Source organism: Mus caroli, chromosome 5 (assembly GCF_900094665.2).
Source record: "Mus caroli chromosome 5, CAROLI_EIJ_v1.1, whole genome shotgun sequence".
Taxonomy (NCBI): Eukaryota; Metazoa; Chordata; class Mammalia; order Rodentia; family Muridae; genus Mus; species Mus caroli.
Window position 1 is genome coordinate 116,308,282 of NC_034574.1, and position 23,368 is coordinate 116,331,649.

The window sequence follows — 23,368 nt, forward strand, 5'->3', positions numbered from 1 at the left end:
GCGTATATAGAACTAACAGTGTATCGTTTGTATCGCCTTTGTACTCAGAACCAAAAAGACCAGAAGATAAACACACAAGATCCTCTCAAAGCCCCAAGTGCTAATCTGTTAGACTGGTGGGCCCAGCTGGAGTAGAGAGGGAAGCCAATTGGTGCAAGCTCACCCATATGGAGGGGGGGAAACTTGAGAAGGAAATCCTGGGCACAGTTCCTCCCTTTCCGAGAAAGCGCCCAGGGCCCTTAGTATGTGGGGTTCTGCTCTGCAAAGTAACATCGGAATGGTCATTTCCATCCTAAAGGTAAGAGATACGAGCCAGGGTTCTAGGGGAGGCTGGAGCAGGACCATCACCCCGCTAGCCTCCTGCAGAAAGACCGCAAGGCAAATGTGAGCATTTAAGTCAATAAATCCCAGAATACCTGTGAGCTACTGGATAAAGCAAGCCAGTAATGACAGCATATCACCTAGTGCAAAGTGGATGGGGTGGTCGGGCTTCTCTCTTGCACACTCAGGGTGCACCCTAGCACCTTGAAGGATGCACTGTGGGCGGTGGGCTGCTCAGTGGCCTCAGGAAACATGCAGGCCCCTGCTTTATTTACCTGCCTATTTTACAGATGGTAAAAGGGAGGCTTGGAGCATAGAGGAAGCTTGCACTGCGACTCAGCTACTGAGGGCAGAGCCCTCACTACTGAGTGAGCCCAGACCTGGTGTTGTGTGTTTGTGTGTGTGCCTTGGTGCAAAGAAGAAAGATAATCCCCAAAGTGGAGATGTTGATCCAGACCTGGGGGGGGGGGTCTGAATTGTTTGTTTGTTTGTTTGTTTGTTTCTGCGCTAGGCAAGCACTTGAGCACTGAGCCGCACCCTGCCCAGGGCGTGCACTTTTTCGTACGTCCCTGTTTTTGAAGCTTTCACAACAAACACACATTGATTGCTGCCAACTTCGTGATTCTAAAGGCTGCGTGGGGCACAGTGATGGTAAGGAAATACATTTCCTAAAATACCAACATTTCTAGAATTGGACAATTGTGCTGCTTGCTTTTGCTTTTGCTCCGCCTACTTTAAAAACAACAGCTTTACTGTAACATAACACACACCATACAGTGCACTTTTCTCGAGTGTGCAGTGCATCATCGGCTTTTGGGTTGTCTACAGAGCTGTGCAGCCCTGTGCAACCCCAGGATATTATCATCCCCCAAAGATATCCCATACCTGTTATCGGCCACTCTGAGCCCCTCCTCCCCCAGCCCCGGCAACTGCCAATCTGTCTTCCGTCTGTGCAGCCTCGTCTATTCCGGATTGCATAAAAATAGAGCATACAGTACGTGATATGTCTGGCTTAGTTCACTCGGCATGGCGTGTTCAAGATTCATTCAGAGTGTAGCATGCACCAGGCCTTCATTCTTATTTTTCCAAGCTTTAACTTCTTTGTTGGTTGTTGTTTGTTTGAGACAAGGTCTTTCCGCATAGCCCCAGCTGTCCTGGAACCACGCCGTAGACCAGGCTGGCCTCTGAGAGCTCAGAGGTCCGCCTGCCTCTGCCTCCAGTGTGCTGGGATTAAAGGTGTGCACCACCAAACCTGGATAATATCTTTTTAAAAACTTTTTTATGTTTGACTTATTTTTATGTGTGTGAGTATTTTACCCACATGCCCTCAGAGATCAGCAGAGGGCATCAGATTCCCTGGAACTGGAGAGATGGGTGGTTGTGAGCCACCATGCGGGTGCTGGGACCTGACCAGGGACCTCTGCAGGAACAGGAAATGTTCTTAAGTGCTCCGACAATCCTCCTGCCTCTTGTTGGTATTTTTAAAATTACTTATGTGTCTGTGTGTGTCTGCACGTGGGTGCAGTTGCTTACAGAGGTCAGAAGACAAGTGCCACACATTCTCTGAAAGAGTAGCAACTGCTTTTAACTGCTGAACCTTCTCTTCAGCACTGATGATAAGGATGAGGCTGTTGATGGTGATGATGATGGTGATAATGATGATGTTGATAATGATGGCGATGGTAACGGTTCTTCTTTTCAAAAAAATTTTTTTTGATGTATTTGTTTTATTTACCCAAATGAATATTTTGCCTGCAGGTATGTTTGTGAAGCATGGGCATGTTTGTTGCCCATGGGGCTCAGGAGATTAGACCCTACTGAAAGCAGAGTTCTAGATGGTTGTCAGCCACCATAGAGGTACTGGAGTCCAGGTCCTCTGCAAGAGGAGTCAGTGCTCCTAACAGCTGAGCCATCTTTTTGATCCCCAGGAATATTGCTGAAGAATATTCTATTCAGTGAATTTGTTGCATCTTATTTGTCTATTCAGGGGTTGGTGACCTTTTGGGTTGTCTCTAGCATGGCGCTCCCACGAGCAATGCTGTCCCGGACATCCCTACACAGTTCTTGTGTACGTAGCTTTCCATTTCTCCTGCGTATGTACTAAGGAGCAGAAATGCCTTGTTAGGTGCGAGTCTTAAATCTGTCTGTGGGGTGAATGTCTATCCCTGTTATTTCTTACCTGGAACCAGCATCCATCTGGGTACTTCAGGGTGCCCGGGGACTGATCAGAATTTCTGAGAGTGCCCCCTCACCTACTCCCACGGCTCTGGGAACAGTTACAGGCCTTGGCACTCAGTCAGGACAGTCTCTTTAAAGCCTTTACAAGTACGTGGGCTATACACACTCCCCCATTAGTCACCTAGTATCTGTCTGTCTGTTGCCTGATACATGTCGCAATAACCATAGTGTAATCTGTCACCCTCAAGTTACTGAAAGGCTCTACAGTGGGGACACAGTGCTGCCGAGAGGTGGCCGTGCCACAGAAGCCGTTAAGGGCTTCTTTTATTCTGGAAAGGTAAACATTCTCTGCTTTATAAGGGAAGAAAAAAGGGTGGGGCAGAGCGCCCACTGAGCATGAGCGATCCCGTAGGGGACACCCCCCTCCCCCAAAACAGTGACAGTAACAACGAGCCAAAAGTAGTGTTCCGAAACCTGTGGTAAGGACAAATCTCCTCCCCGCGGACTGTGACGAGGACGCTTGTACTTGTGCTATTATATGTCCTGGTGAATAAGCTTCCGTCTTTCTGCAGGGAAAGCACCTCCTATTATTTAAAAAAGAAGAAGAAAGTGCAGCCCTGGGAACTGGGCTCGACTAGGCTCCTGGCACTGGTCCTCCCCAGGACAGGACATGCAGGGGGGGGGAAGGGGGTGCGGGGGGCAGAAGGGTCAGAAGTTCAAGGTTATCTCCAGTTACCTATAGAGTTTTGAGGCTAGCCTGGGCTACTTATGAGGTCCTTTCTGTAAAAGAGAAACGGTTATTAAAGGTTAGGACTCTCGCTGTGATGTCTATCCCAGCATCTGTTGAGGTCTTAGGGGGGCGTGTCCCCAGGAGGAGGGGAGACTGCTTTGTGGTTTTAAGAGCAGGCACAAGCAGCAGCAAGGCTCAGAGAGTCTCCAAACACAGCTGCGTGGAGAATCTGCCTGTCTGTGGATCACCCTCTCCAGCCCACTCCATTCCTGCCCGCATCAGTGAGAAAGCAATGGAGTGGACAACTGGGAGAGGGCACAGGGCCTGGGTGGCGTGGGGGAGGACCGACTTCCGTAGGTCGAGGATGTTCCAGGGAGTTTTATGCAACAGGATGAGGGTGGAGGGAGCACTGAGAGGTATGAAGAGTCCTCCAGCCTGGTGAGGCTGTGACACTCTCACAGAAGGAAACATGCGGGCCACCCAGAGCCGCCTTTGGGAGTGGGGGGCGGGGGGAGAAACAAAACAAAACAAAACCCGGGCATGGCCCCAGTTCAAGTGGATCAGGGTCCTCTCCACTTACTACGGAGCTTATAAAAATTATAAAACACGACTCAAAATCCCCCAGGGGTTTCCTGTGGCTGCCAACAGGGACGGCAAACCAAAAGGCCTTCGGGGTTCAGTGATGGGGCTGAAGGAAAATGGTTCTGCAGGAGGGACGCAGGCAACCAAGAACAGGTCACCCTTGTGTTTCAGGGCCTGGGGTAGCAACACCAGCAAGGGACAGCATGTTGTCTGTCTGTCCAGATGTTTAAAATGATTGGCCAGGTGAGAAATCATTGAATAAATATTCTACGTCAAACAAAGCAGAGCTGGGTCAGTACTAGGAGCTGATCCATGTGAACTAGGGCAAGGAGTGGTTGCTCCTCCAAATAAGGCTTTTGTGACTCTTTTCTTTCTTTCTTTCTTTCTTTCTTTCTTTCTTTCTTTCTTTCTTTCTTTCTTTCTTTCTTTCTTTCTTTCTTTCTTTCTGTCTCTCTCTCTCTCTCTCTCTCTCTCTTCCTTTCTCTCTCTCTCTCTCTTCTTTTGGACATGGTATCTTACTAATTATCTCTAGCTATCCTGAAACTCAAACTCACTCTGTAGATCAGGCTGGCCAGAAACTCACAGAGATCCTCCTGCCTCTGCCTCCTAGGTGCTGAGATTAAAGGCCTGTGCCACCAAGTCCAACTGATTTTTAAGTGTGTGTGTGTGTGTGTGTGTGTGTGTGTGTGTGTGTGCGTGCGCGCCTGCGCCCCCTCAGAAGCCAAAAGGGGGTGTTAAGTCCTTTGAATAGCTGAGGTGACTGACAGTTGTGAGATGCCCCACATGGTCCTAGAAACTGACCTTGGGTCCCCTACAAGAGCAGCACACACTGCTAACTGAGCAACCTCTTCAGTCTTGCTTTTGTGAATTTTAAGATGAATTCTTCGCCCATCGCTGTCTGCCTTCCTCCTTTCACTCATGCCTCATTCATGTCTCTCTGAGGAACTCTGAGGTCAGGCCCTGTCTACACCAGGCTGCGGAGGCTGAGGGGAGGCAGCAGAGCTGAGAGCCGCTCCGCTGCCTCTTCCCAGGGGAACAGATGCAAACCCAAACAACTGGCTCATCCGCTGGCCTGCAGCTGCCACCTGCCCTTGCTCTGCAGAAAGCCACAGGCTAGGAGCTAACTCTTTTCTGCATGAATGTCACCTCTGTGAGCCTACTCCCCCCCACCTCTCTGCCCCCCTCCACCCTCAACCCCCAGTCAAGAAACACTGGTTCTAAGTGTAGAGACTCCTGGGGAATTGTAAACTACGCATAGTCTCCCCGAATAGTCTCCCCTCCCAACCCCAGACTCACTGAGTTGGAATCCCTCCCGTTAACAAGCCCTCCGGGCCCTGTTTCTTTTTTTTTTTTTTTTTTTTTTTTTTTTTTTTTTTTTGACCTGAGCAGTTTGAGAACTGTGGCCTTAAAAGCCAGGCTTCTCAACCCCAGCTACACATCAAATCACCTGGGGAACTTTTAAATAGCATGCACCCCCCCCCAACTAATAAAAGTGGGATCTCTGGATGCAAGAAGCTGCCCTCGGAACTATGAAAACTCTCCAGGTGGATAAAATGGACCATAGCCTCAGTGGATACTGTACTTAGCCCGGCTGCAGACAAGCAGAACATTCCAGGCTGAGCATCCTGGCCTCCCAAATCTCCAGAGTCACCTTCACACCCTTCACACCGGGGCATTCAGAAGGCACCGGGAGGACCACATCCATCCCCACAGTTAGACATGCTGCAGAATCTGTCTCTGTCATGCCTACAAATAGGCTCAGCCAGGAGTTGTCAGGGATACCAAGCTGCTGACTTCTCAGCATTATTATCTTGTGTGTGTCATATGATGTGTATGTGTGGAGGTCAGAGGAAAGCTCTCAGGAGGCAGCCTCTCATCGGGGATTGAACTGAAGGAGCCAGGCGTGTGCCACAAGCCCCTTTACCCACTGAGCCATCTCTCCAGCTCAAGCAGGGATCCTTGGTTTGTGCTGAGAACACTCACTGAGATCTTGGGACTCTCTGGGTATGAATAATGCAGACATGTCAATTCCCTTTGTCATCATAGGCCCCTACTGAGGAATTGAGTTAAATCATACATTATGTCGGTAATGTATATGTATTGTAATTTATATACTTATTACTTATAAAGTTGATCATATGTCATTAGCATAGAATTATAATTTATATTGTAATTACACAAATTCTAATTAGAAAGCACATAGAGAAAAAACAATCGCAGTATAATTACTGTCGGTTGAGTCCCTACTCTGGGCAGGCACTTGTGTGCTTTAAAAGAACCTAGTGCAGGCTAGGGATGTAGCTGAGATGGCAGAGTGCTTACCCAGCCTGCAGGAAGGCCTGGGTTCGATCCCCAGCCCCACATAAACCAAGCACGCCAACATATGTCCATGAGATCAGAGGTTCGTGGACATCCTCAACTGCATAGCAAGTTTGTGGTCAGTACAGGCTATGTGAGATCTGCCTCAAACAACAGTTCACGAAAATAAAAGCCAGACTAAACAAAGCAAAAACTGCTGGGCAGTGATGGTGCACACCTTTAGTCCCAGCACATGAGGCAGAGGCAGGCGGATTTCTGAGTTCGAGGCCAGCCTGGTCTACAGAGTGAGTTCCAGAACAGCCAGGGCTACACAGAGAAACCCTGTCTCAAAAAACCAAAAATATTAAAAAATAAAAAAGTAAAAACTGCCCCAGTACATATACATACTATGCCCCCCCCCCAAGAACATTGACCATAAGGAATATTACGTGATGCACCACAGATCCCATACAAAGACAATGGCAGTGTTAGAATTTGAAGACAGGCCAGATGCTTGCACACACCTCTAACCCCAGTACAGAAGGCAGAGGCAGGGGGATCTCTGAGTTTGAGGCCAGCAGAGAGAGTTCTAGTACAGCCAGGACTACACAAAGAAAACAAAAAGAATGTGAAGATCTGTTACCTGAAATTATCACTTTACTCTCTACTTAAAGTAAGTAGTGGTGTGTATATATCTTAACTGTTAAACATCGAGATTTTAACATTTTATCATTTTTAAAAAGTGTGTGTATGGGTGTCTTACACGCATGTGTGTTTTGTTTTGGTTTGGTTTTTTGAGACAGGGTTTCTCTGTGTAGTCCTGGCTGTCCTGGAACTCACTCTGTAGACCAGGCTGGCCTCAAACTCAGAAATCTACCTGCCTCTGCCTCCCGAGTGCTGAGATCAATGATGTGTGCCACCACTGCCTGGCATGTGTATTTGTATACTTCCTGTGTTTCTGGTGTCCACAGAGAGTGGGAAAAGGGAATCAGATCCCCAATAACTGGAGTTGTGAACCGCCATGTGGGTGGTTGGAATCAAACCTGGGTCCTCTGCAAGAGCAGCCAGTGCTCTTAGCCAATGATTATCTCGCCAGCCCCAATATGACTACAGTTATTCAAACCGGTCTGGGGACACAGCTCAGAGGTTAGGAGCTTACAGTAAAAGAAGACCCAGGTTCAGTTCCCAGCACCCACAGGGCGATTCACAACCATTAGTAACTACAGTTCTAGGGGATCTAACACCCCTTTCTGGTTCCCTCTGGCACCAAGAACATACAGAGTGCACATACATGACATGCATTGTAGTATTAAAATTATATAGCATAGCATGTTAATATGATAATGGTTTTTAATATGTATAAAATTCATGTATAATCTAATGCACCATCATGCAGTTGTGTCAAGTGTACATGTTAACTATAAAACAGTATCCTCACATATAGTGTGTCCACAGTTTCAGTCACACTTCCTCGGAACCAATAATGCTGTTTCCCAAGAGCTGGGGCTGCCAGCATCCAGCCAGCAGGTTTCCTTCACACATAGGGGAAACGGTCACACCTCCCTTTCTTCTCCAACCTGACTGAGTGTATCTAAGCTGCAGAATTCTGCGTGCAAAAGAATGGAAATGATGGCTCCCCTCCCCTAAGGCTGTTAACTGCAGCTGGGAACAGCTTGAAAGCAACAGGTTTTCAACAATCTAGCGGTTAAGTATCTTTAAAGTGAAAGTAAATAACCGCTGGCTTAGAGACACAGGCTCGAGTAACAAAACTGTATCGGCCAGTGAGGTAGGGAGAAAATTCAGATACTGTTTCCACTCAGTGTGAGGTCCCCGGGGTCTGAGGAGAGGGGCCCAGGAGGAAATAGGGAAACAGCTGATTTTCTCCTTTGAATTGGCAACTTCAGAAGGAAATGAGTGGCTTGCTTGAGGCAGTTGGATTGCAGGTTAGGTCAGCAAAAATCAAAACTAAGTCAGACGTGACAACCCACGTCTTTATTAATCTTAGTACTCTGGAGGCAGAGGCAGGTGGATCTCTGTGAGTTTCAGGTCAGCCTGGACTACAGAGTGAATTCTGGGCCAGCCAGGGATACTCAGTGAGACCCCCGTCTCAAAAAAAAAATAATAAAATAAATAAATAAAAGTGAAAATTATGAACAACAAAATATCTGGGGCTGGCAAGATAGATCAGTGGGCGAGGGTGCTTGCTGGCAAATCTGATAAGCAAAATTCAATATCCAGGATCCATATTTAACATCAGTAAGTTATCCCCATGGCCTCCAAGTATGCACAAAGGGGTGTGTGTGTGTGTGTGTGTGTGTGTGTGTGTGTGTGTATAAGACACACAAATGAGTGTAATTAAAAATATTTAAAATTTATTCTAATTTTTTATTTGTGTGTGTGTGTGTTCACAGAGGCCAGAAGAGGGCATTGGGTCCCCTGAATCTGGAATGGCAGATGGTTGTGAGCTGCCTAATGTGGATGCTGGAATAGAGAACCCTGGTCCTCTGCAAGAGCAGCCAGTGCTCCTAACCACTGAGCCATCTCTCCAGTCCTCTTTCCATGCTCTCAATCTGTGCTCTATGTGTCTGCCATTATGTCAGAGCTGCACTGTTGATGACCCTGGGATGATAGTGGGGTCTGAACTGAGACGGGGCGCGGCGGGGGGAGGGTCCTCAAGCTCTGATCTGTTTTTCCCTACAGTTCCACTTTTTCTACTATTTTGCATTATTAATTTCAGAATCAACTTGTTGGTTTCTACAATAACAGAAAGGCCGGCTGGGATTAGGGATCTCATTTGGTTGTTTCCTGGTGGCACTGGGCATGGAACTCAGGGCCTGGGACATGCTAGGCAGGGGACCAGTCAGTCAGTTTGGAGAGCAGTCACCTTAACACTGTTATGTCTCCCAAGCTCCAAATTAGAAAAATCTTTCCTGAGGGCTGGAGAGATGGCTCAGTGGTTAAGAGCACTGACTGCTCTTCCAGAGGTCCTGAGTTCAAATCCCAGCAACCACATGGTGGCTCACAACCATCTGTAATGATATCTGATGCCCTCTTCTGGTGCATCTGAAGACAGCTACAGTGTACTTAGATATTATGATAAATAAATCTTCAAAAAACAAAACTGCAAAAAAAAAAATCTTTCCGTTAATTTAGGTTTTTCCTAACTTCCACACTATTTTATAGTTTTTAGAGCTTAAGCTTTTTTGTTAAAAACTATTCTGAAGAATTTCTTGAAGTTGATGCTACTAAAAATAAAAGTGATTGGGTTGGTGAGATGGCTCCGCAGGTAAATGTGGAATCCACGTGGTATCTCCACTGTTCTTCTCATATTCCCTGGGGCATACATGTACCTGTACATACACTACACACTGGCATGTGCACACATGCACACACACACACACACACATGCACACACATACTCATTTTAAAAAATGAAATGGGGCTGAAGAGATGGCTCAGTGGTTAAGAGCACTAACTGCTCTTCCAGAGGTCCTGAGTTCAAATCCCAGCAACCACATGGTGGCTCACAACCATCTGTAATGGGATCTGATGCCCGTTTCTGTTTGATGCCCTCTTCTGTCACACAGGCATACATGCAAATAGAGCACTCATATTCATAAAATATGTAAACAAACAAACAAACAATGAAATGGAATTATTTTCTTAATTCTTTGTAGTGTTTAGTGTATGAAATACAATTGATTTGTATATATTGAACTTTTTTATTTTAGGTGTATGTGTTTTACCTGCATGTATGTATGTATGTATGTATGTATGTATGTATGTATGTGGCTCATGTGCATGCAGTACCTGCTGAAGTCAGAAGAGGGCGTCAGAACTGAAGATAATGGATAGTTATGAGCCTTCATGGGGGTGATGCTAACCACGCCTGTTACCATCCTTTGAAAGATTGGTTACAGATATTAACTGCTGAGCCATCTCTCCACTCCTGAGTTTCACAGATTGATATCGTATCCTGAACCCTTTTACCAGTTCTAGTAGGTTGCGATAGGTTTTAGTGCCTTTCTCAGGATTCTTTTCTTTTTTTTCTTTTTCTTTCTTTCTTTCTTTCTTTCTTTCTTTCTTTCTTTCTTTCTTTCTTTCTTTCTTTCTTTCTTTCTTTCTTTCTTTCTTTCTTTCTTTCTTTCTTTCTTTCTTTCTTTTTTTCTTTTTCTCTCTTTTTCTTTTTCTTTTCCTTTTTCTTTTCTCCTCCTCCTCCTCCTCCTCCTCCTCTTCTTCTTCTTCTTCTTCTTCTTCTTCTTCTTCTTCTTCTTCTTCTTCTTCTTCTTCTTCTTCTTCTTCTTCTTCTTCTTTCTTTTTTGAGACAGAGTGTCACTATGTAGCCCTGGCTGGCCTGAAACTCATTCTGTAGTCCAGGCTGGCCTCCAATTCACAGAGATCCACCTGCCTCTGCCTTCTGATTGCTGATATTAAAGGCATGCATCACAATAGCTGGTTGTATACTGACTTTAAAAATTCACTTTAAATAAAAAAAAATTACTAGGATGTGAGTCACATATTTGAGTTTCTCATTGAAATCTATACTTATTCAGCCAAACTCACTTGAAAATTCTTGGGACGTACTTCTTTTGTTGGTTTATTGAAACGGAATCTCTCTGTCTCTCTATGGCTACCTTAGAACTTGCTATGCAGGCACAGGTTGGCTTTGAACCTAAGGCATATTGCAGCCTCTGTTTCCTGACCACAGTAAGCAGGTGTGAACCACTATGCCTGGCAAGGCTCTTCCTTCAAAACAAACAAATGAACGTGTATGTGTCAGCGTGAGGAAGTGGTTGATAGATACATTGCAAGATCCTCAGGGTGAAAGGTGACACAGTCGAATAGCATTCATGACAGCCCACATGGTATGAACAGTGTGACACCATCAGGGCAGGACAAAAAAACAACACAGACTGAGTGGCTTAAAACACAAGAAATTAAGAGGCTGGAGAGATGGCTTAGGTTGAAGGCACTCGCCATTCCTTCCTGCAGAGGACCAGGGTTTGGTTCCTGCACCCACACATCAGGTGACTCCAGCTCCAAGGGATTCAACGCCCTCTTCTGGCACACACAGGCATCTGCACTCATGTTCGTTTACATATACATAGAGACACACATACCTAGAGATAATTCGAATAGGAAGTCTTTAAAAGATCCAGTGCTTGGCACGTGCTTAAACAACAGAGTTTTGTGTCCTCTGACAGAATGCAAAATCAGTGTCAGCAGGGCCATATGCTCCCTGCTCCCTGTGACGGTTGTCCATCCGGTGACTCCTTTTGGACTCCTCCTACCCTCTGATGCTTGCATTCTGTTCCCTGACCTTGAGGGAACAGGTGTGCATCATATCACACTGTGTTCAACTCCAGGCTGCAATGGTATAACAACGACGGACATCCTGGATTGAAAGCCACCCTACTCCAGTGTGACCAATGACCTTTTATAATTACCTCTGCAGCGACCCCATTTCTAATAAGCTCCCCAAGATGAGAACTTCAGCAATCCGTCCTGGGGTGGGGAGGACATAACGCAATCCACAAACACGTGTTCCTTTCCAGTTTTCATGAGTGGCCTAACCAAGTAATTAAAACAAACAAAAAACCAAGTATTTGTCTGTGTTGACCATAGTCTTCTATATTCCTTTCTGATCTCTCTCCTCTAGATTGAGGACATGTTTAATGAGATCAAGTTCAGCGAATACGTGGAGACCGGGAAGCTCATTGACAAGATCAACCTCCCAGATTTCCTCAAAGTTTACCTTAACCATAGGCCACCTTTCGGCAACACCATGGATGGCATCCAGAACAGCTTCAACGTGCTGGGTTACACCAATTCGGAAGGGAAAAAGGCCATTCAGAGAGAGGATTTCCTGAACTTACTCCTTACCAAAGGTAAGACGAGGCAAGGACAACTGGGAGCTATTTCCTCCAGCCACTTCCCAGCACACAGGGTCTAGGTAGGGGCAGGCAGACACCTCGGGCTCTCCATCTGTCACAAGGGACACTCACGTGACAGGGCTTCAACCTCGAGGGGCATCTTGGACTGTCTTCATATCTGACAAGGGTGGGTTAATAAGAAGGTCCCTGACCTAGATGTGAGAAACGTGACTCACGGCCAGCAAGATGATGCAGCGGGGTGAAGGTGTTGGTCCTAGAGCCCGATGGCCTGAGGTCAACCTCCAGACTCACTTGGTGGGAGAAGTTAGACTCTGGTCTGCAAACTCTCTCCATTCTCCTGCCTCAGCCTCCCTGTCACTGGGATTGAAGGCCTATGCCACCATACCCAGCTTGGCTTGGAAAACAGGGAGGAGTTTGCCAGTTTATCAGTGCCCTGGGGCAATCATAAGGATTATGGATGAATTCATCATGATATCAAGCCACGCTGCACTGAACTTTTATTTCTATCTACTCTACAGATATAGAGGTTGCCTTGTGCTGTCTTGCGTATCTGACAGGCGCTCACTCGCTAGTGGAGCTTTTTTATTGCAAACCAGGAGAGCTCTGAGAAGAGGAAGTTTGAAATAAAGTGGAGCTCAACCTTCCATACCTGAGTCACCTTGCTGTCCTTCTACAAGGGCCAGCCTCTTCTCCCTAGCTTTGTAAAACCATATAAGAAAGATCGTCTTTCTGTCTAAAGAAATAGTAGAATACTTGTATTTAAGCTCTCTGGCTAGGGGCCAGTGAGATGGCTCACCCAGTAATGTGCTCGCTGTTAAGGCTGAGCTCAGTCTAAAGCACACAGGAGTTGGAGGGGTCTCCCAGAACTTGTCCTCTGACCTCCACACAAGTAAGGCTGGCACTCTCTCTCTCTCTCTCTCTCTCTCTCTCTCTCTCACACACACACACACACACACACACACCATAGATAGATAGATAGATACATACATACGAAATTTAAGAAGATCTCCAGGGCTGGAGAGACGGCTCAGTGGTTAAAGAGCACTGGCTGCTCTTCCAGAGGTCCTGAGTTCAAATCCCAGCAACCACATGGTGGCTCACAACCATCTGTAATGGAAACTGATGCCCGATTGTAGTGTGTCTGAAGACAGCGACAGTGTACTCATACATAAAATAAATGAATAAATTTAAAAAAAAGAAGAAGATCTCTAGCCAGATGTGGTGACACAACTGTAATTCCAGCACTTGGGAAGTAGAGGCAGGAAGATCACAAGTTCCCAGTGGGGCTCCAGGAGTAGCTCGGTTGTACAGTGCTTACCTAGCACCACACTCAAAGCCCTGAGCTGAATCCCCAGTGCCACATAAACCAGACCTGGTGACCCGAATCTGCAACCCCAGTACTTGGGAGGTGGAGGCACGAGGAGGTGTGGCACGAGCCAGGTGTGGTGGCTCACGCCTTTAATCCCAGCACTCGGGAGGCAGAGGCAGGCAGATTTCTGACTTCGAGGCCAGCCTGGTCTACAAAATGAGTTCCAGGACAGCCAGGGCTAAACCAAAAAAAAAAAAAAAACAAAACAAAAACAAAAACAAAAAAACCAACAACAACAAAAAAAGGAATTCAAAGGTCATGTTCAGCTTCATAGTAAGTTGGAGGCCAGGCTGTGAGCCACGAGACCCAGCCTCAAAACAAACAAACAAAGACCTCCTACTAATTCCCACCCCCAGTTAGACAGAGCCCAAGACTTAACCAGACTCCGTTTACACTCCAATGCCCAGGTGAGCACATGACAGAAGAAGAGATGGTTGACTGTTTCTCAACTCTGTTTGGCCTGACTCCGGAGGGGTGGAAATCGGAGCCTGCAGCCACCTGCATCAACGGTACTTAGCCTGCCTTTGTCTGGGCGCATGGCCACCACTCACGATTTGTTGTAGACTTAAGTGCATCTGTTCCTCCGGACAGATATAAGCCACTCTCTTCCAACCACACACACAGCAGTGTCAGTCGAGCTGGGAATCCCATGAATAAGGGAATTAGTGAGCCGTGTGTGGCTGTGCCTGCCGGATGAGAGCATTCATTCCCACTTTGCCTGTCCTGTTCTGCCTTCTGACCCTTTCCCTTTCTTTGCTCCTCTGGGCCATTTTTTTTTTAATCTTTCTGGTTTGCGTGGATGAACACCAGCCGCTCTGGAAGCTGTGGCTGTGTGTCGGCTGTGGCAAGAGGAGACCCCTGGGTAGGTGTACAAATTCAGCTCCAAGCTGAAGAGGAGTTCCTTCTCGGCTCCATCTTGTCTCTCTCCTTCTAGTGTTTGGCTTTCTTTCTCTTTCTTTTCTTTTCTCTTTTTTCTCTGAGACAAAGTTTCACTATGTAGCTTTGGTTGGCCTGGAACTCACTATGTAACCAAAACTGGTTTCAGACTCACAGAGATTTTCCTGCTGCCTCCAAACTGCTGGGCTTGAAGGCATATGCAGCCATGCCTGCATGCCTGGCTGCTGCTGCTGCTGCTGCTGCTGCTGCTGCTGCTGCTGCTGCTGCGCCTCCTCCTCCCCCTCCCCCTCCCCCTACTCCTTCTGAGATTGGTCTCTTTAATATAGTCTAGGCTAGCCTTGGACTCCTGATCCTCCTGCCTTCACCTCCCAAGTGCTGGGATAACAGGTGTGTGCTACCCTATCTTCTGGCTTCAAGTTCTTTTTCTTAAAAGTTTTCTTTTATGTCTTTTTATTCTCTCTCTCTCTCTCTCTCTCTCTCTCTCTCTCTCTCTCTCTCTCGTGTCTGTGTGTGTGTGTGTGTGTGTGTGTGTGTGGTCAGTTCTCTCCTTCCACCATGTAGGTCCTGAAGTTAGAACCCAGGCCTTCAAGCTTGATGAGAAGTGATTTCACCCCCTGAGCCACATTGCCCACCTTTCTAGTCCTTTCTTTTCTCACGCATGTGCACATGTGTATGATGCACGTATGTGTGTTCGTGGATAGGTTGCATGCCTGTGTGCCTGTGTGCGAGTGCAGAGCACGGAAGCGAATATGGTGTGTCTTCCTTGAGCCTTCTCTACCATACTCCTGAAGATGGGGCCTTAACCAAAGCTGGAGCTCTTTGGTTATGGCGAGTCCACTCAGTTAGCCCCAAGCTCCCCCATCTGCCTGCTTGGCTCTGAACAGAAGAAGCCTCTCCGTTGCTAGGCTTCTACGTGGGCTCTGGGAATCTGAGCCCTGTCCTCCCTTGTGTGGCAAGCATGTTATCCTCTAGGGCACCTCCCCATCCAAGGTCCTCCTAGCCTTGGGCTGTACTCAATGGCAGATGCCTTTCCTCACACGCCTGATGACCTTGAATCTATCCCCAGCAGCAAACAAATGAAAAGTCCTCTTCTTCTCCTCTCTGTACCCCAAGAATTCCCCATCTCTTCCTAGCCAGTTGTCATTCACAGATGTTACTGTCCTGAGCTTACACTCAGGAGTCCATTGAAGCAGCTCTTCTAGGCTTGCTTGGGCTGGAAAATCTCTACCATCAAGCCCAGGATAGTTGGTGGTCAGGACCTGAGAAGATGGGAGCAAAGCTGCCTGGCCCATCTCCCTGCCACTTCTTCTTCCTTTTATTGTCTAGCCAGGTTTGCCAGGACCTTAGTTAATAAGACTCCATTCCCTGATGGATTCTGACCCTCAACACAAAGTCTCTCCGCCCCCTCTTTTCTTTCCTTCCTTTCAAGGGTTTGTTTTATGTGGATGGATGTTTTGCTTGTGAGTCTGTCTGTGTGCCATGTGCATGCCTGATGCCTAGGGAGGTCAGAGGAGGGCATTAGATCCCCTGGAACTAGAGTTACAGATAGTTGTGTACCACTGTAGGGGTGTCGGGAATCCATCCCCAGTCCTCGGAAAGAACAGCAAGTGCTCTTAGCTGCTGAGCCGTTGTCTCCCTAGCCTGCCTCCCACTTTTGTTGAGTGTCCTCGTTCCCTTGGGTTTTTGAGGGCTTGTTCTCATTAGGCGCCTCATCACTGGAAAGGCATTTGGCTTTCTTTTCTTTGCCTGTCTAGGTCCAAAAATCTGCCTCCAGAAAGAGCTTCCCGAGGAAATCACTGCAGAAATATTCACGACGGAAATTCTTGGCTTAACCCTTTCCGACAGCTCGGAACAGCTCACTCAGTGATGTCATTGGCGATACTGGCAGCACAAAGGGCTCCGTGTGTGCTTGCACATGTGTGTGCATGTTCCAAGAGGTGTTCCCTTTTCTGTCCATGCCCACCCCCACCAACCCCAGCCTAATCTTTGGAGCATTTTAGACATTAAAAGCAAATTTCTCTTAAGCAGTGGAATTCACAGAGTTGGACATTGCACTGTCTGTAAAAGAGAAGAGTGGGTGGAAGCAAGAACAGGCCTGACAGCTGGATCTCCAGGCCTGAAGGAGCCTCAGCCAGCATGGACGTCATAGCCAGCCGCTCATACCCTGAAACTGGGGTGGGGTGGGGGAGGTGTTCTGGGCTCCTGGGAGTGCCAGACTATTTTCCTTCCCAGAAAAACACCCAAGCAGTTGTGTGTGGCCATGACAGCAAGCATCACCGGTCATGCCTAACCCCGGTGACAACTGCCAAAGAGAATGCAGAAGCAACCTGGGTCCTGCAAACTGCAGGTGGCCCAGAAGCCACAGGGTCCTGCTCCTGAAGGATGCAAATGGCAGATGCTGCTTCACCCCCTCACTTTCTGCTGGGCTGCAATGCACACAGTGGTCAAGACCAGTGGACACTAGGGGACACATCTAAGTTTGCAGTGATGTCTTATTCCTGCACCGTGGCATAACAAGTGAAAGCTACGGTCTACTTTTATAGGTTTTCTCTCAGTTCTGAGGACTCTTTCCTGCCAGTGTCCCCAGTGATACGTCTCTATCACACTCTGTCTAGTGTGCCTGCCCACCCCCACCAGGGCCTTCTCAGACAACTGCATTAAGGAAACATTTCTTTAGGGGAGGGGCTTAAACTTTCTCTTCTTTTCTTTCTTTCTTTCTTATTTTATGTACATTGGTGTTTTACCTACATAAATGTCTGTGTAAAGGTGTCAGATCCCCTGGAACTGGAGTTACAGACAGTGGTGAACCACCATGAGGGTGCTGGGAATTGAACCTGGGTCATCTAGAAAGGCAGCCAGTGCTCTTACCCACTAAGCCAGTCCTGAAAAACAAAGACGAGCCCCCCAAGAAAACCTCTTAAAGAGTTTCTCTCCTGTGGAGCATGGGGGAAATAGCACTTCTTGTGTGCACATGTACCGAGCCCTCCTTAGGGGTGTGCACTTGTAAGTTTGGCACAGGGAGAGTCTCTTGCACTGTCTAGAATGAAGAGCACGGAACTGTCTACCCCAAACGAGGCTGTGTCATCGTGACCTTTTGGCAAGCGACAGGAGCCAAAGTTCTGCAGGCACCTGCTTGTCCAAGCATGTTACTAGGGCTTCACTACCTGTTTTACAGTTTGTTCTTTAAACCAAAACAAACCAGGAGCTTCTTCTCTCCCTCCCCCCTCCCCCCCCAGACAGGATTCCTCTGTGTAGCCCTGGCTGTCCTGGACTCGATTTGTTGACCAGGCTGGCCTCGAACTCACAGAGATCTGCCTGTCTCTGCTTCCTGAGTGCTGTGATTAAAGGTGTGCACCATCCCGCCCAGCTAGAAACACAAGCTTTTTGAATGAATTCTGTAGCTTCTAAGGACCTGGGTGATGATTTCCAAAGTTCATAGGGACATTTTAGGGACTAGGAACCTCGCGGATAACTTGTTCTCTTAAAAAACAAAACCTGCATTGGGCATAACCTGGATACCAACCAGAGGTTTCCTTTATCAAATCTGGCATCTTTTAGTTTTGCAGTCTCTGACTACATATACTGCAATGGTGGTAAGAAAAATTGTCAGTGTCACTTGCATCCACCAGGGCTGGTGTCGCCATCAGAGGCAAGTTGGGGTGATCTCTCATGCTTGATTAGCCAGAGAGTAGGAAGGCCAAAATGCCAGGGACATCAGAATCAATTGTGGTGCCCCCTCTCTTCCTGCCCCAGTCTGGCCAAGGGGTCTTTCAACCTGGGGACACTTCCAGCAGGACACTTCCACTTAGCTTTTGTTGTCTCTCCACATTTGACCAAGTCAGAGTCAGTCACAGAGCACTTGAATAAAGGAGAGGACAGACCAGCATCAGCACCCGGGGCCCACCCGTCCTAGGGATGGGGACAGTGTTGAATGGCTCGGACTCTTCTGCACAGGGATGTTAAAGCTGTGACCAAAGCTGTGACCACTAAAAGCCATGGTAAAGTGACAGAAGATCGTGTCACCGAGCTGGAGCATTGAGATCAAAGGACAAAATCCCGAACACCCAAAACCTTACGGGAATGTTCCTTCCATAAGTGAGGCTTCGGGCTAGCAGGCTAGGAGTCCGTCACTATGAGATGAGATCGTGAACTCACAGATCAGTACTAAAGTGGTTTTCCAGAATCACTCCTTCTCCCCAGTGCCCACCCCCTATCCACAGCCAGTACCGAGGGCTGGGCGTGTCTAGGCTGCCCAGAATTGGCCTGGGAACCCAGGGACTAGGTCCCTGGTCCACTTCTGATAGTTAGTAGATACCTGTGTGCCCGTGGGTGTGGCTACGCCCTCAAACCTCAGTTTCCTCTTGGAATCACAGAACAAGTGAAGCACTCCTGGCTCAGGGCATCACTCGCAACATGACAGCAGCTATTATTATCGCAGGCAGAGGCTGTACCGGAGAACTGAGAAGTGGCTTGACAAGAATTAACGTCTCCCAAAACTAGAATCTGAGCACCGTAACATACTCAGAAGTGGGTCTCTGCTCAGTTGGAGTCTGGCTCCTCAGTATCTGTAGAGCAACTGAGTACACTTAAAACTTCAGTGTCTTTATTTTATTTTTTACTTTATTTTGGATACAGGATTTTTCTGTGCAGCCTGACTGTCCTGAAACTCACTCTGTAGACCAGGCTGGCCTCGAACTCATAGAGATCCAACCGTCTCTGCCTCCCAAGTGCTGGGATTGAAAGCGTGTATCACCAAGCCTTTATTATTTTATTGATTGATTGATTGGCTTTCAGGTAGACTCTGATGTAGCTGAGGATGGCTTCTTGCTTGTAATATAGCTGAGGATGGCCTTGAACCCCTGATCCTGTCTGTATGCTGTGTGACACTGCCTCTGGGGAGATGCGAATAAACATCTCGGCCCAGACGGAGACCAAAATCAGGAAATCACCAAAGTCCAACTTGATGAACCAGTGAGTTTTATTGGGGCGACTTGCGGGAGTGTGGCTGAGGGATTACTTATGGGTACAGAAATGCCTCAAAGACAGCTGCATCAGCAAGGCTCGCCCCAGCATAGGTGACAGCTCACAAAAGCTGGGAACCGGAGCACACTGCACACTGCAGGCAGCTCCACAGGCTGGATAGTGGCTCTTCAAGGGAGCTAAATATGTCAAAGCTCTTACATCCTCTTTTGTCTGAGTTTTTCTCAGTATGCCTTACAGTTCATGTAAGCATGGAGAGGGAGGGGCCTAGTGAATCTGATCAGTTTCAGGGACTTCCTAAAGCCTCTGAGTTGTTCTCTTCCTGAGCCTGAGCAGCTTTGCTTCCTTGCAGGACACATGGCAAGTCTCACCTCTATCTGGAAACATCCTGCATCTTCGTTAACTTCCCTCCATGATGGAAGGCTTTGTGTTGAATTGCTAACAGCATTGTACCTCCCAGTGCTAGGATTACAGTCTGGTGCCACCACCCACAGCTTCAAGTGAATGCCGGGTCCTCCCAACCCTTTACCTCAGGAGTGGTGAATTTTTCAGTAGGGTCCAGAGTAAATACTGATCTCTTCAAGCCCAGTGGTCTCTCACCCTCTCAGTTCCCTAGACCTTAGGTTTCAGGGCAAACATAACTATGGATGTGCAGAAAAAAGGGCCATGCCAGCGAACCAACCCAGTCTTAGTCACAGTCACCAGAATTTGGACTCTATGACTCCCACATATGACATCATCTACTTCTTAATGCTTTCAATCATTTTAAAAATTAAAAAAACAAAACAAACAAACCTATGTCTTAGCTTGCAGACTTTATAAAAGCAGAGAGTAGCCTTGGTTTGCTGGTTTTTCCCTTGCTGTCCTGTCTTAGAGGCCAAGTCATTCACTCTAACAGATGATCACAACTCTACAGAATCTATACAAAATACCTGACAGCCTGGGGTGGTGGCGCAGGCCTATAATCGTAGCACTCAGGAGGCAGGAGAATTAGAAGTCCAAGTTCATCCTTGGCTACATAGTGAGTTTGAGGCCAGCCTGGGCCACACAAGACTAAGTCTTTAAAGAAACAATAAATAGATAAAAGCAATGCTTGCCCATTTCCTTCAAAAGATGTGAAGGTTGTGACAGGCGAGAAGAGGCCGGGTGTGGCATGGCTATCTGGATCATCTGCTCACGTAGCCTGGTAAACCCCGGTGAATGAAAGTAACTCACCATTTCGTTAATAGTGCTACTCCAGGGCTGGAGAGATGGCTCAGTGGGTGAGAGCACTGACTGCTCCTCCAAAGGTCCTGAGTTCAAATCCCAGCAACCACATGATGGCTCCCAACCACCCCCTAATGAGATCTGATGCCCTCTTCTGGTGCATCTGAAGTCAACTACAGTGTACTTATGTATAATAAATAAATCCTTGGGCTGGAGAGAGCAGGGACTGAACAAGCGGAGTTGACTGGAGCAGCGAGCAGAGGTCCTAAAAATTCAATTCCCAACAACCACATGGCTCACAACCATCTGTGTGGCTACAGTGTACTCACATACATAAAATAAATCTTTAAAGAAAAACATAGTGCTATACCAGCAGTCATTCAAGGCCTTTTAGGAACCTACACGGTGCTCCCTGAGAGATACTCATGTTGGGGAAGCTGGTGAAGGGTCTGTGGGGATCCTCTGTACTGTCTTCCATTGCCTCTATATCTAAAGTGATTTTCAAAGGTGCAGGGGGGCCCCAATTTATTTTTGCTGTACTAGAAACCAAACTCAGGGTCTTGTCCATGCTAAGCAAATGCTTTGCCACCGGGCCACACTTCTGGTGCCTTTTAGAAGGTGATATCTACAACCGCCATCAGGGACCTGCTGGTCAAATCCTTACAGAGCATGCTCACAGTACCATCTGCCTTTGCTGCTGCGTTCTGTGTCTTTTTCTTTTTTTGTTTGTTTTGGGTTTTGTTTGTTTGTTTGTTTGTTTTTCAAGACAGGGTTTCTCTGTGTAGCCCTGGCTGTCCTGGAACTCACTTGTAGACCAGGCTGGCCTCGAACTCAGAAATCTGCCTGCCTCTGCCTCTCGAGTGCTGGGATTAAAGGTGTGCACCACCACGCCTGGCTCTGTGTCTTTTTCTGATGAATGTTCCTGAGACCACCCAGCGCCCACCCCAGATGCTGTGGCTCTCTGATCATCCTAACCAGTCCTCAGTCCCCAGCAGGCTTAAGGTGTTGGAAACCAAACCATTTTCTTTGAAATGTTTGTATCCTGACGCTGGAGTTCCAGTTACAGAGACTTTGAGTGTGAACATGCTCTCTAAGGATTTGACCAGCACGTCCCTGAAGGTGGTTGTTACACAACCTACTGAGGTAAACAGAGGGCCTTGGGAACTAGTGACAAGTTGTCTCCCTAAGTACATGGTGTCTAACCATCTTCTGTTATCTCTGCCTGCAAGAATTCAGGGAAGGAAGAAGAGGCTGGGGAGCTGGCATTTGGGCACACACCTATAATCCCAGCAGTCAGTAGGCAGAGCCAAACAGACTGCCGGTGTGCCCGCCACATGCAAGCAGCAATCTTCATGGTGAAAAGATGGTATCAGATTTTGCCTGGAACTGGAGTTACAGATGGTTGTGAGCCACCATGTGGTTGCTGGGAAGAAAACCCAGGCCCTCTGGAAGAGCAGCCAGTGCTCTTAACTGCAGTGGAAACGTAAGGGTTCTTTGGAAAGCTGGTTGGATGGTGTTTTACTGGGGTGAACACGTGAAGGAAAACATTTCATTAAAGTGGACACAGGTGTGAAAGGCCAAGGCAGACACAGGAGAGAGGATGTTCTGCTAAAGCAAGCACGTGAAAGGACACATAATAAAGATTCTTTGCTAACAACACACATGTATTGGTCCGCCTTACATTGCGTAATTGAGCTGCATTTGTCGGGACTCCATAGAGAGAAACGCACCAAAAGACCTCTGGTGGCACAGTTTCTTGCTGCTTCTGAGGACTCTGGGTGATTGGGTGCACATGCTGAGGCAAGACATGTGGAGGACATGTGATGTTTGGAGGGCATAACTAGGATTCCACGGAATGACAGAGACAGAGCTTGGCTTGCTTGTAGAGCTAGCTGTGCAAGGCTTGTGGGTCTCAAGTCTTCACTGATCTTTGCTTCCCTGAGAGAGGCACAGCAGAGAACTTCTCCTGGTGTTCCTCTTGGTCCCTCCTGCTGACTCCAGCTAAGACTGAGGCCTGGCTGTTTCTACTAGGTCATGTCACCACGGTTGCTCCCCAGCTGGACTGCTGGTTTATCTGTGAGATGTTTGCGAGTGGATGGAGCTGCCGCTGCCTGCTGACCTGTGAACTGAACTGCTGATTTCCAGACAACACAGATGGGGATTGCTCCTAAGAACCTTTCTAAACAGGTCCACTTCCCCTGTATCCTTTCTTTTCTACTACCTCTGGTGGGTGGTGGGCTACAAGGGAAGTTAAAACGTTTAAGAACCATCATTTAGGGGCTGGAGAGACTGCTCAGCGGTTAAGAGCACTGGCTGCTCTTCCTGAAGGTCCTGAGTTTGAATTCTAGCAACCACATGGTGGCTGAAGACAGCTACAGTGTATTTACATATAACAATAAGTAAATCTCTTAAAAACTAAAAAAAATCATTTAAAATCAGGTCTGAAAAAATTAAAGTTATACTTAACCACTGAGCCATCTCTCTAGCCCAGACCTAGGGCTTTACATATTCTAGACAGACTCTTTACAACAGAACCGCACCCGACCTCCTCTCTTGTCTTCATAAGCCAAGAACAAAGAACTTCACCTGTTTATCCAATCTTGAGTTCCACTTGTTTACTACACACACACACACACACACACACACACACACACGCACACACGAGACTATGCCAGAGGTAGCTGTCCCCTGGGGAGTGCCGGTGCCTGTCCTCTATGAATAAAGCAGGTGTGGCTCCGGTCTCCTAGGAGCAAGTGCTAAACATATAGTCCCACTCGGGCTGGGAGACTCGAGGGAAGGTCTGGGTCCCAGGAGACGGACATCAGAGAGGATTATATTATGGAGAAAGTGATCAGGGTGAGCCACGCAGAAATAGCACAGTCAGTCAAAGGGGCTGTGTGTCCCAAAGGCTTG

General features: G+C 47.5%; 1 protein-coding gene across 1 annotated transcript in view; it reads left to right on the forward strand.

Annotated features, from left to right (window-relative positions):
• Wdr66 (WD repeat domain 66) overlaps positions 1-16,289 on the forward strand; it is a 76,145-nt gene extending 59,856 nt beyond the window's left edge. Inside the window, 3 exon segments of the mRNA XM_021163954.2 lie at positions 11,769-11,997; positions 13,780-13,881; positions 16,024-16,289. Of these exon segments, the coding sequence (XP_021019613.2) occupies positions 11,769-11,997; positions 13,780-13,881; positions 16,024-16,136 (444 nt within the window). The 3' untranslated portion in view covers positions 16,137-16,289.
• The last annotated feature ends 7,079 nt before the right edge of the window (positions 16,290-23,368 follow it).